The 13740-nt window shown below is 41.2% G+C and overlaps 1 protein-coding gene across 3 annotated transcripts in view; it reads right to left on the bottom strand.

Moving 5' to 3' along the window:
• LOC306821691 (CUB and sushi domain-containing protein 1) overlaps positions 1-13740 on the bottom strand; it is a 418062-nt gene that overhangs the window by 27709 nt on the left and 376613 nt on the right. For all 3 annotated transcript variants that reach the window (XM_079340244.1, XM_079340245.1, XM_079340246.1), the window contains 9 exons: positions 13444-13632; positions 12209-12394; positions 11061-11258; positions 10542-10715; positions 8742-8915; positions 8274-8447; positions 6736-6924; positions 4933-5109; positions 3509-3694 (listed from right to left, as the gene is read on the bottom strand). In XM_079340244.1, the coding sequence (XP_079196370.1) occupies positions 3509-3694; positions 4933-5109; positions 6736-6924; positions 8274-8447; positions 8742-8915; positions 10542-10715; positions 11061-11258; positions 12209-12394; positions 13444-13632 (1647 nt within the window). The remainder of the gene's footprint in view (positions 1-3508; positions 3695-4932; positions 5110-6735; positions 6925-8273; positions 8448-8741; positions 8916-10541; positions 10716-11060; positions 11259-12208; positions 12395-13443; positions 13633-13740) is intronic.

The following is a 13740-nucleotide window of genomic DNA, read 5'->3' as shown; positions in this document are numbered from 1 at the left end:
AACAGTCACCACAAAGAAGCTGTCTTCTTCTCCTGCATGCTCAACCTAGGTACCCAAAAAGACCTACAAAATGTCATGACGACAGGCAGGATCTGTTCTTTTTGGTTAGTTAAAGGCTACAATCTTTATCCATCCGCTGCGTTATTTGTTATTGAACCACTGCAACCAGTAATACTAAAGTGGGAATACACAGGAATAAAGACGTGGAGGGACTCCGTCTCAGAATAAGCAATCCATTGATCTCCGGTTAGCTGGCGCAGCACATTGACAGAACAGGCATGAATTAACCACCAGCCACATGACATTTCACTAATAATAATGTGCACAAGATACATCACGCAATACTGTGTGTGTGTGTGTGTGTGTGTGTGTGTGTGTGTGTGTGTCTTAGAGTTCACTGTTTGTGTCTGTGAGGGTTCTCAGTAAACCTGCTGTGAGCAACATTCTGTGTGTGTGTGTGTGTGTGTGTGTGTGTGTGTGTGTGTGTGTGTGTGTGTGTATGTGTGTGTGTGTGTGTGTGTGTGTGTGTGTGTGTGCCGGGGTGTCTATGTAAGGATGTGTATATGGATTTATTTGTGTTAGTGTCTCAGTGATAGATGTCTCATCCTTTCTGAATCAGCTTTTAACCACTATTAGCTTAATGAAAAACAACTGTAGGCAGACATAAATAATTTGTTTTGAACACACAGGTTCTGGCACGCATACACATAGACACACACCTCTAAGGTGCGTGAGTGTCTGTGTGTGGTATATGGATGTGCACAAGATTAGAGGGAATCATTTGAGGTTTGTGATTCCGTGCACGTGGGCAAACCGAGATTCAAAATAGAAGATGTGAAATAAAAGTCTCAACCAAACACTGCCCACTAACCTACAGAAGTGCTTCATGATTAGAGTTCAGTCTTACAGATTCACTTTTCAAAGAGGCCCTTTTTATGCTACAGGTTTACTTTCATTTCTTTCACCCTTAAAAAGGATTGATAAGATGACATCCGAGTGTTTCCATGAACACTGATTGATTTGAAAAAGACAGTCCAAGTAGTTTTTAGGATTAGGAGAACTTTGAACATAAAACAGAAGATAGAAAATACGAAACTAAAGTGATTTTGGTCTAAACCATTGAAACATTGCACTCAAGTCTGTGAATATATCTGCCCCTGTACGTTCCTTATGTTACTGAGTGTTGCTCTTAAGCTTCTCATGTGTCTATATTTAGATCCACTGGTGGTGGTTTGGTTCTTGGCCACACAGTCATAAGGGTGCACTGAAACTGTATGACTCATCCCTCCCTCTCCGTCTCCACTCAAATTACTGCTAGAAAAGCCCATCCATCTAACTGAATCTAAAATCTGCGTCAGGCTGGAGTTAATGTCAGCAGTGTTTCATTCAGCCTACCTGCCAGTGTTTGAAATAGGGAAAGAAACACCTTAGTGCCTCTACTGCACTATGGGGACCCATTTTAATTTCCTCTTAAGCCCCCATTGGTTTAAATTCTGTCTTTGGAAACTACTTGTGCAGGATACATTTTATAACCACAGCAGTGCTATGGAAGATTCAGCTCAGTCAGGAGTGACACACTTCAATCTTTCCTATCTAGGCCACCCTAATATAAAAATGCACGCAAAGAAACAGGAAGCTTCATGTTTTTTTTGGTTTTTTTTAACAAACCTCTCCCCCACAAAGGGAACGTGGGGCAAAGTCTCCAGGTACTTTACTTTTTAGTTTTCATCAAAGGCCGGGAGTCATGTAAATCGTACAATGGAGAGATTAAATATCAAACTAGCCAAATATTAACAACTCCTACAGTAACTTTTAGATGATCTTATTAGTATACTGATTAATTTGGGGGGCAGTAGCTCAGTCAGCAGGGACTTGGGTTGGGAACTGAAGGGTCATTGGTTCAAGTCCTTGTATGGACCAAATCTGATTTTTTTTTTGTTTGGTAGCTGGTGAGGTGCCAGACCACTTCCTGGGCACTGCCAGGTTACCCTTGAGCAAGGCATAACCCCCCCCCCCCACACACACACACACACCATCAACTCCAGAGCGTCTGCAGCTCCGTCAGTGCATGTCCATAGTATCATGTTCAGTCTGTTAGTGTGTGTTGCATGTTGACCAGAGTGTAAACACCTAATTTCCCTTTAGGGGATCAATACAGAAAATAAAACAAATACATAAATAAATCATATATAAGTCAAATCGACTCAGGGTGATTTCACATTAGGCTTGATCGTTTCACACTGTGATCGAGCACGATTGGTCCTCCCCCTCAAGAACACTTCATTTGTACATAATCTGATACAGCAGGTGGCAGTATGCACATGGTGGGTTTGCAAATCTGCTAAAAAGCAGAACGCTGTAAAAGCAACCATAAAAACCACTTGCAGAGTGAGTGCATCCTTCAACTTGTGGATGTTTTTGTTATTTTTGAAGCGCCTGCAACATCCCTCTTCCCACTTCTACCGCGCAGCTCAGAGGATGAAACAGGTCCGTGCTTCGCTTTTTTAAGCGAAAGGAGCCCTTCAGAATGACATCATATAGTAGTCTATCTTTCTTGATGAAGCACGGTTATGTTCACATCTCCTGCAGACATTAATCGTGGCCAAGACCACGCCTTCAGGCTGACTCAGGCACGGTTCCTGAGTCCTGATACGGTTACAGTACATTGGTGTTCACATTAATCAAATGAACCAGAGTTAGATCTGGTTTAGATCTGGGCCTGGGTCCCTAATGTGAAACCCCCCTGAAACCATATCCTATTAAATCCATCTCAATGCAAAACTTCACCTTGCACACTACTCAGAAAAGTAAACTGTAAAGTGCGAAGTGAATGTAATATGTTGTAAGCTATTTTTGGTAATGGATTTGTTGCTTACTGTCACCAGCATACCAAGCAGCCTGATGCTACATTATTCTCCAAAGAAGAGATTAAGCTGTTCATCTTTGGAGGCTGAGCAGATTTATTTTCCACATAAAATGCTGAATAATTAGGTCCATATGCCACAATGGCACAGCGAGTTTGTACAAAACCCTGCACTGCTTCTTTTTACAGAGATGTTTATTTTTACAGCTGTGCTTTATGGAATCTGGGTTGGGACCCAAAGGTAACCCTTATTGAGATGGAGATAACTTGGTATCAAAATGGGTGATGTTTTTGAAAGAGGCAGTTTGGCATATGCTGCGTTTTCAAATTCAATCCCCTTGTATAATGCAAACAGCGTTCTTTTACAGTGAAACAGGGTCAATAAACAGTGCATATAAATAGAGTACAGCTCACAACAGCTCATTTAAACTCATTGAGTTGGTTTCTTTTACCATGGCATCATGTGTTATAATGGAATTATAAACACTAAAATGACAAACCAAGGTGATGTGTTTCGTGAGTAGCAGTATGGATACCTATAGCTGCCACATATGCACTACTAGAAAATTCCAGAAGATTTTATGGACAGCCCCTGAAATCTTCCCGAGTTCTGAATTGCTTGCTAACGTCCATGTTTCCCCTCACCTTGACAGACAGGCTGTGTGCCGCTCCAGGTGCCATTGTGAATGCAGGTTCTCTCGGCTGAGCCAGTCAGACTGTATCCCGCCTCGCAGCTAAAACGCAGCAGGCTCTTGGTTTTAAATTCCTCCCCTCCCAGACGAGCACCGTGGGGAGGGATCCCTGGGTCTCCACAGACTCCTGGACTTACTCCTATGCCAAGAGAGACTTATCAGGACAAGACATCAAATATACACAAGCAGTCTTAGACATGCACGACAGTCTAGAAATCTAAGATTTCTGCACAGTCTTGATGATACACTTTAAAATACATGTGACACACACACAAACAGACCATCCAATCACACTAGATACAGTTAAATGAAACAGCAGCTCTGCATTCAGCTGGTGTCCATTAGCTTCCAAATAGGTTTTAGTGATTTTATGTAACTATGTGGTGAAACACAAGGTTAGGAGGCTGACTCTCAAAGGGGGCATCTTGCTAAAAATAAATGCATTCATGCTACAGGCCAACAACATCAAACAAGCATTTGTGATTTCACTCCTTTTCTAACCTGTCATGCAAAAAATGCAGGAACATTTTGCCTCTCCTTTTTTTCTGCACACACACACACACACATACACTCACACAGTCTACACACATGCCCTTACACGCAAACTTTGCAGAACTGTACTTTGCATTAGAGCTATACCAAATTGTTCTAGCATTAAAAGCACTGAGCGTGTCACAATTTCTGCAGCTTAAATTTCATCGGTGGGGATTTGTGAGTTTAACAGGGTACAGCTCCAAATGCAGCGGCTTGCATCTCAATTAGGTCTTCAGCTGCAGGATGGTTTCTGCCCTGCTGAGCATTCTGTTTTGAGGCCAGCAGAGTAAGCTTATTGCATTTCAGCTGTTAAGGCAGTTGACGCTGGGTTTGGAAATGATCAGTTGTTGTGTTGTGGAATAGGCAAGCAAACTGTAAAGTCAAATCATAACAACCTCTAGTAGAAAACCAGGAGTCATCACCTCCTTTTCCCTGCATGTTTTTTTTTTTTTTTGAGTGCTGCAGCAGCAACAGACAAAAGACATCTTCATCATGTGTTCTCATAGCTATCAGGTTCCTGTTATACAAGATGGGAATTTATGATCATATGAGCTCTGTCAGTCCATCCGTCCATCTATCTGTCTTTATCAACCTATCCATCATTCTCAGAAGCACTGCCTGAGGATAGAGAAGGTAGGCAACAGCTGGGGGCCCCATGCCAGTAGGGGGGGCCCAAGAGCTGACAAAACACAGCAGTGGCCTGATTTGTGCAAAGTTTGCAATGGCAGTAGGAAACCTCCCTAAAAGGGCTCGATCAGACACCTCTAACTGTTGTTTCTCATTCGGAACATGCTCTCTTGCTCTACCAGCAACCTGCTATGTTTCTGAGCAGTGTGCCTTTACCAGTGCAGTATGGTGGTGGTCCACTCCATGTGCCATCCTCCTGACAATGGCGAGTAGTGTTGCCTACCAGCACCCCTCCAGGCAGACAGGAGTACTGCAGCACTGAGCTGTAAGTCCAGCTGCGGGTCCCAGTAACCACTGCATTAGGAGGTACACCGGGGTCACCACAGGAAATTGCTGTAGAGACAGTGAGTGAAAGAGAGAGAGAGAGAGAGAGAGAGAGAGAGAGAGAGTGTTAATGAGTAACTGTGTCCATTTAATTCTGGTTTTCGGATACGGTACACACATGCATTTGATGGTGCAGCTTGCTCCTTTCAGCTGAAGGCAGAGGGCGACAACAAGGTTAGTTAACACAAATATTTGTTTTGTTGTGTGTTACTGTCAAATTACACACTCCAACAGCTGCAAAGATAAATAATGTTATTTTTAATTTACCAGCATGGTCAAAGCTGAGGTCGGAAAAACTTCCTATTATATAGAAAAAAATGAAAATCAATTATGAACTTAAACATTAAACAACAGCTTGTTTTTTTACCCACTTATTTACTGTCTTTATTACTTTTTTTTTAACATTCATTTGATGTAGAGAAAGTTAGGAAATATGGGAGGAGAGCGATATGGATGGCGTGCATTTCGATTCCTGGCAGGGTTTATTGCAGTTATATGATGTGCTTTAAGCTATTTTACAATATAACTTTTATAAACACATAATTAAACAAAAACCACAGTGCTTAGCTTGCACTGTATAGTGGTATACAGTCATACCAGTAAAGCTTGTTTTTTTTTCTTCTAAGTTTAATTGCACTGCCTGAGAGAGAAAGAAGCAATAACTCATATCAAATTAAATTCCCTTTAGCTAGAAAACATAGAAAGACTCTCTCTCCCTCCCTTCTCTGTTGAAAACAAGAAGAACTCGCTCCACGGCGTCAAAGCAACACACATCAATGGACAAAATCTTCTGTTTTTTTTCTTCAATTTTGGAAAAAGAAATCGACATTTTACAGAGCACAGGTTTCTGGAGGACACAGATATGAAACGGCTCTCGATTTTCTATTTCTGTCAAATGACTGGTCCTCTGATATCTCCCCTAACCCCCAAATTATATTACTCCATCCTCTCCTCGCCACTCAGTCATCACACCTCTCCCCCCAATTTTCCGATAAGACCTTGTTTCTGAAGTGTAATGCTCAATGCACCGACACCAGCGTCCCACCAGTGTGTGTCTGATTCCTCATCTCTACCTCTCTGTCACCGTGTCATGGTATTCTGCGGTCCTGCCCCCCCTCCCCCCCCGTCTCTGTCTCCATCTCTGAATCAGCCTCTCTAGTTCAATCTCTATGTTTCAATCAGCCGGTGTCACTCCCTACTAGGAACGCCCATTGCCCTAACAGATACATGCTCTCTGTTCGCTCATATTCATACGCACCCAACCTTTAAGCCTATTCTCTTCATACTCCCGCCTTCCTTTTATGATCACTTTCCTCCCAATTTCTTCCTTGAACTCTCTCTTACTTGCTCTGTGCACCTCGTCTTCCTGGCTGTAGCTGAACAAGCCATTTCACTCCTCAAATGGCTTTTCCTGACAAATATCAAACAAAATACTGCCAATGGCTACCCGTGTTTAGCATGACAACATTTTTGTTCAGAAAGTTTTAACCTGCTCACAACAGGACCGACATTTTCATAATGGACCACGGTGAGTGTCTATCTGTTCTTTTTTTCTTTCATTGCTTTTGTCGTCTCGTTCTACATTGTTCTTCATATCATTGTCTCTCGACTCAACTTGTGTTTTTCTTTGCATACCTAGGCAGTGAGGCATTGGTCGGTCCCATCGTCCATCATGCTGGCAGGTAAGAATGGCAGAGCCAAGAAGGTAGAAGCCTCTTTTACAGTGAACTGCCACAGTCACACCATAGCTGAAGACTTCTGGGTAACGTAGGCCAGACTGGCGTACACCATTTTCCACATGGCCTGGGTCGGAACAGTTCATCACTGCAGAAGAGAGCAGAAGATGCTGTCAGGAACTATTGAAAACTGTTCACATCAGTATATTGTTATTACTACAGAAGAGAGGAGAGTGTCAGGAGTGTCCCTTTACAGAACCAACAATCTCTGTTTTCTAAACTTCTGCTTAGTTCGACCTCACTCCTCTGGACCCCTCTCCGTTCTCTGTACGGATGCAAGTTTAATAAGAGTGTTCTTTTATATTGTCTTCACATGACGCAGGGGAAACTGACATTCTCTCAAATTCAAGTCCATGGGGGTGTGAAACAGCCTATGGGAACAAAGGAAGTTTCCATCTCATAACTGACAGCTGCTGCTGGGAGGGAGAGGCAGAAAGAGTAGGAGCAGATAGAAAAAGTGTGAGAGAGGGGAAAAACAAGCAGACAAGGTTGAATCCCTTCAATAGAAAACCCATGTGAGCAACTATGTTGTATTGATCTTCTCTCATGACTGTGAAGGAGGCCTGTGTGCGCGCTGTTGTGTTTTAGTACATCGTAAAACTGTTGCACTACCGGAGGTCTTCGGAGGCTTGTAGTGCAATGACCATGCATGGTTAACAGAGGAGAGGAACGTGTCTCTGGACATGTACCCAGCTGTGTGTTTGACTTATAAGTACACACACATACACAACTAAATGATTGCCGCTGAGTACAACTCAATAGTAAATTTACGCTACAATTATTCTGCTCTGAATTCTACAGTCTCCTGGCAGCAGATTCAGCCAGACTGTTCCACTTGACATGTCATAGCTAGAAGCTAATCGGGCAAACAAGATACAGAATACACGCTGACCATCTCAAATGCATTGTTTCACAAGAGAATCTTTTTTTTTTTTTTTTCAACTCAGGTCTTTTTTTCATTAACTGATCCATCATCCTTTGTGATAATGCTCAGATTTTACTCATCATCTGCTACTTTCTTCCAACAGCTATAAAACAATTGCCCTATCTTCATGCTTATTTTTACCTACATTTGTGCTTAGTGTGTGAAAGCTAAAGGTTGTCCCACAGTCAAACTGTCGAGAGCAGACACGAACAATAGAAAAATAGAATACATCTGGCCACTTATTGTTGTGGTTATTTATTTAAGCCTCCTTCCTCATGATGAAATGGTGACGCTTGTTTCTAGCCGAGGTGTGATGTCCCAATCCTCCTTTTCATAGTATTTCAAATCCTTTGAGGAAGTACATGCCATGGAGGTTATTGTGCCATTAACTTTGTTTTCTGTTTCAGAAAATAAGCAGACACTATCATGAACTCTTACGAGCTCCTTCAAATGCGTGCTTGCACATGTCTTTAAGTCCGTAACTGTGTATTGATACAGTCTGTTGTTGGCACCTTTGCAGACAGGTAGGGGGCTGCTCCACTGCCCGTTGAGTCGACACTGAGCGCGAGCGTTTCCACTGAGGAGGTAACCTCTGTTACAGGTGAAGTTGACAACATCATTGAGGTTGAACTCGCTGCCATTGGTTCTCCCATTACCTGGGTTACCAGGGTGACCGCAAGTGATAGCTGAAAGATGAGAGAGAGAAATAATAGGAAAGTAGAGGTGTGAAAAAAGCATTACGTGCAGCATTGTGTTATTTTCCACTTCCCCTCTGCTTGATATCTTCAGCTTTTTTAGGGGAACATAAATAGTACAAAGACAATCATTTGAAGAACATTTTATTGGTAGGATTTCCTGTAATGTGGGATATATTTTAGTCACTTAAAAGTGATTGATTTCCGTTATTGAGAAACATCTTCTAAGCTTTCCACATTGTGTAAAAAGACAATGAACCATTATAAAACAGGGATAGTACTCACGGACGCAGACGGGCGTTGTTCCAGACCAACGATGGTCTTGCTGACAAATCCGGACCGATGTGCCAATAAGGCGATATCCTAACATGCACTGGTACACAACTGTGTCACGGTAACTGGAGCCGTCTCCACTGATGTGGCCGTTGACTATAGGATCTGGAGAGTCACAGTGACCAGCTACAAGAGACAAAACGACCAGAATCATTCGGGAGATTTAAAAATTCGACTCAGACTTGCTGTTCTTATTTCAAGCTTTTAAATCCTCAGTTTGGGTTCCTGTCGGAACAACCTTACAACGCCTTCTGCAGCTTCTACTCTCAAGTTAGACTGCCAAACAGTGAACAGAAGCTGTACTTACACTTCTGAATAACAGGGGAGTGTAGTTATCAAAGCATTTTATAGTCGATAGTCACTAACAGCCCTCGTCATGCAGCAATCACAGATACAATAAAGGTTCAAATCAGCACATTTTACAGAGTTCTCTGTGTTCTCTTTAAAGTGCCTTGTGCTTTCATGATGTCTTCAATCCTGAGTGAATAAATTGCAGATACTTTAGAGATTAAGCGAGGAGAATTACTGAATTGAAATCAATATCATTTCAACCACTAAAACACCAACCTGCCATGTGACACTCTCTTCCCTTGATTTGGTGTCTCACTAGGTCAGTTACTGGGGTCCCGGTTTTTTAATTATTATTACAGAGCCTCTGAAGACTCAAAAAGCAAAACAAATATTTATCTTTTTTTTTTTTTTTTTAATTTTTGGGACTTCAGGGCCCCATATATCATAGCGCTTATCAAATTATTTATATTATTTATGACAGGCATCAGAGCGTTTATTTAGCAAGAACTCATCATAGTTAATTGTTGATGTTATACAGACAAACCTAGTTTGGCGGACTGGGTTAACAAATATAGCGCAGCCTGGACTGAATCTGTAGCTGTATTTAAATTGTGATTTTTATGACTCCATCTTTCATTAACTCTGATCCTACATTTTGCATACTCCTGTTAGCAACACAATCTCAGGATTAGGTAGGCATGCCTTGATTTATTAGTTCATCACATCAGAATGTGCATCCTGCTGAAGGTTTCTTATTCAAGCATGTAACTCCAGGGCTGCCTCACTGGATGAGAGGGTGCATGTAAGATCAGGATTAATCATCTGTGGTCAGTGAAGGTCTAAATCAAGCCCTTAATGTGTGCAGTAATAAAAAAGTCTCAGTAGTAGATCATTTCAATTACTGATGCATGCGCACAGTTTATCTTACTTATCTCTGCTCTAATTTCCACACACCTTACCTAGACACAAACCTCATGTATTAATAAAGCCTATGCCTAAAATATGTATGTTAAATATTAATCTGAGAAAAAGTCCTCGTCACAGGTACTACACACAGCTCAGGCATTGCTCCACAAGTTGTGTAATTATCTATGATATGACTGCCTGTAGCAGATGATTTAAAGAGGCCTATCTTCACATGATACGCCTTTTTACATATTGACCTTACTACTGTAGCCTTTAAATAAGCACAACACCATGAAAAACTCAGATTCTGAATATTAAATCACAGTAAAACTGTCATTTCACAGTTGACAATCTAATTGGATTTTATATTTAAAAACAAATATTTACAGAAGACCATTAACTTAATGGGCATGAACAACATGTTATTCCCAAGAAACCCATCCTCCTGCTGTTCTAATGATTCCCTCTGTTTAACTCTTTTCATTTCTTTATATTACGATTGTTCATATTAACACCAACGTGCTCCTGGATGCTCCCTCAATCACTTGACCTTACCTAGACACCTGGTCTCTGCACCACTCCACAGCCCGTTAGCGCCGCACTCTCGGACATGTGACCCAACCAGCGTGTAACCATGGTTACACATAAATATTGCAGTTGCTCCGAAAGTTGTCAACGTCCCCAGTTTGGCCCCAAAAGGTGGAGAAGGAAGTTCACCGCAGGAAATGACTAAAGGGTTAAAAAGAAAACGATACACAATTGCGTGTTATTAAAGAAACACTTCATTCACGTTTTCATGAATCTTGATATGAAGACAGTTGTGTCAGTCTGTGGACCATCATCCCACATGTAAACACCATCATTTCAGTATTCAAATGCACTACCTGTTTAAAATTAAATGTACATGTAAATGAGAGGATCTCAGATCTGTTTTCTTAATATCCTTGGAGAGAGTGTTTTCAAATCACAGCCAACTTTATTATTGAATTCTGTTCTAGCGAGGAATGGGTTGGGTTATGTTGGGAAAAATGTACATAATAATAAAATATGTGATGTGGTTATAGTAATACTTACTCTTGCATGTAGCTGGGTCATCCGAACCCTCCCAGGTCCCATTGGAAAGGCAGCGTAGAGTCCGATGCCCCACCCCTAAATAGAAGCCTGTGGAACATTCCAGCATCACCATGGAACCAAACTCTCCCAATCGACCGGAGAGCAGGCGGTAGGTCATGTGTTCTGACAGGGTGCCTTCAACGCTGGGGCAGTGGATCGCTAGCAAACAAAATTGGATCCACAAATTCAAACATTCAACTACGATTCAAGAGATGAAATGCTGTTCTCCCAGCCCCAATCAAAGTGACAGAAAGGAAACGTACTGTATAAGGTGATAGGGTTCAACTATGTTATTTATTGGCATACAAATAAGGTTTACAGACTTGTCAAAACTAAATAGTGTATTTATAATCTAAACTGATAGAAATAGATTTTTTTTTTAATATAATAATAATTTAATGTAATATAATTTTAAACATAAAGATAACCGTATATGAAACTTTTACAAAAACACAGTCATCAAAATATGTTTCAAAATCAAAACATAGTAGAGCGCTGTCTCCTGCTGCCCCTCCTCCCTAAAGCTGATGTGCACTGAAGGTTGCCATGTTGCAGACACTGAAGCTTCAGTGTTTAGCCAGCTTTGTATCGGTATTGAAACCTTTGTACGTTTTACCCTCGCTCCATTTTTCAAAAGGATCTCCAATATTAATCCTACTTTTACCACATTTCTGTCTTTGGAGCTATTAGAAAATGCCAAAGCTTTTTACGTTGTGTAGAATCAGTTATATTTGAACCAGTTGCTTTCATTGCTGCAACATTTGATGGTTTGCTGTTTTCTTGGCGAACCGATGGTCATTGAAACAAAATAGACAATTCTGTATGGAAATTGAGAAACTGGTGGATGCGTTATTGACAGAGAAGCCAGCACTTCAACATAGCCTGCTTCCTAAATGTCTGATGATATGGTAAGGTCCTTTAATAATTTCATTCAGCAGATATCTTTAATGTCGGTCCTTTAAAATGTGGTTTATTAAGAATGGCAAGATTCATATCATCACTGTTTGAAAGGGTTTCCCATCACATTCATTGCCATCCTAGACAGATTCCTCTGTTGTCAATGGAGTAACCTCCAACTTCAACTCTTTAATCATTATTTAAATACTTACGCAGACATCGTGGTGCCGAGGCTGCATTACTCCAGCTGCCATCTTCCAAACACACAGCTGTCATTGTGACACCGGGGTCAAGGTGGAAACCTTCATTACAATGGTAGGTCACCTGGCTACCAACAGTGTACTGATTCGCATGGAAGGAGCCGTTGCCTGGACACTGAGGTATCCCACATGAGACAGCTGAGGGAAGAGAAACGGAAAGATATGTGTGCAAATCACTCTCCTAAAACAAGTTTCAACCTGTTTATGTCTGGTCTTAACCTGGGAGATCTGAAAACTCATGGACAGCTCTTTACTTTATTGAAATACTGGTTCAAGAGCCTTTAAAACCTCTAAAAGGCTTTTTCTTATTTTCCAGAATTTCTACAATATGTCTTCATGGTTAGCAATTTAAGTACCATGATTTCTCAAATATTTCTGGTGTATTTTCCCTTTGTGTATTTGAGTTGGTAACAAAATGTGCTTCAGTGCATCTTTCTTCCAATTTCTTCTCTGGTCTGTATTCTATTCATTCAAAAGCATGCCTGAAAATATCAGACAACAAAGCAACATGATTCCTTACCATTCTTTCAAATTTGCAGTTTTACCAAAAACCCTCAGTATGAGTAGATGGTAAATGCAGCGTGTATCGTGCTTTTAGTCTTTGGACTACTCAAAGTGCTTTAACAATGGAGGTCACAGCTACACATACACAGACTAAAGGTGGAGTCTGCTGCGTAAAGTGTCCGTTAGTTTAAACATATCCATTTCATACACATTTAAACGCCAGCAGCAGGGACAGTTTGGGATTAAGTTTTTTGCCCATGGATAGATTGTACATCTGGCTGCAGGAACCTCCAACCTTCTGTTTGAGACATGATCAACTCGTGGCCGTGGCTCAACGGTAGAGTCGACTCTAGACTTTATTGCATTTTTATGTTTTGTTTAAAGGATCCTTAATCGTGATTATCTTTAGAAATCTGTGTTAAGAGAGCTAGAATTCCTCTCAACTGTTCCATTTATATAAAATTGCCGTCTTTATTGAGTTGGTGTAGCTTGGTGAGTCAAATTTTGAATATTACCTAAACCCTGCATCTACATAAGAGGTAAACAAAGTCTTTAAAAACCCAATGTTGGTTAGTGGTGAGCTTGTTTAAGGCAATCCAAATAACACTTTCATCATCTGGTTGCATGCTAATTCTAGTCTTAAACAGGGCCTCAGATGATGAAGAACGTCTTGATAATTTTACATTGACAAAAAGGCGGTGGTGTGTCCCACTGAAACAGCCCATTCTGGTGGAGCCTGCAGGTGGCATTGCTTGAACCTATCAGGCGGTGACCACGGTTACAGTAGTACTGCAGTCTGCTTCCTGGGCGGAGTTTGGTTCGGTTGACCACGCCCCCGTTGGCTGGAGGGTCATTGATGCTACAGTAGGCAGCTGCGGGAGAGACAAAGACAGACAAAAGAAAAAAATGAAATAACAAGGTATTCTCTATGTTCTCAGATCATAGGAAACCAATAATCAGTAAAATTGAATAATTTTCTA

The sequence above is a fragment of the Symphodus melops genome, assembly GCF_947650265.1.
Source record: "Symphodus melops genome assembly, chromosome: 3".
Lineage (NCBI taxonomy): Eukaryota > Metazoa > Chordata > Actinopteri > Labriformes > Labridae > Symphodus > Symphodus melops.
The sequence above is the reverse complement of the archived record's forward strand: the minus strand, read 5'-3'. Positions and strand labels throughout refer to the sequence as shown.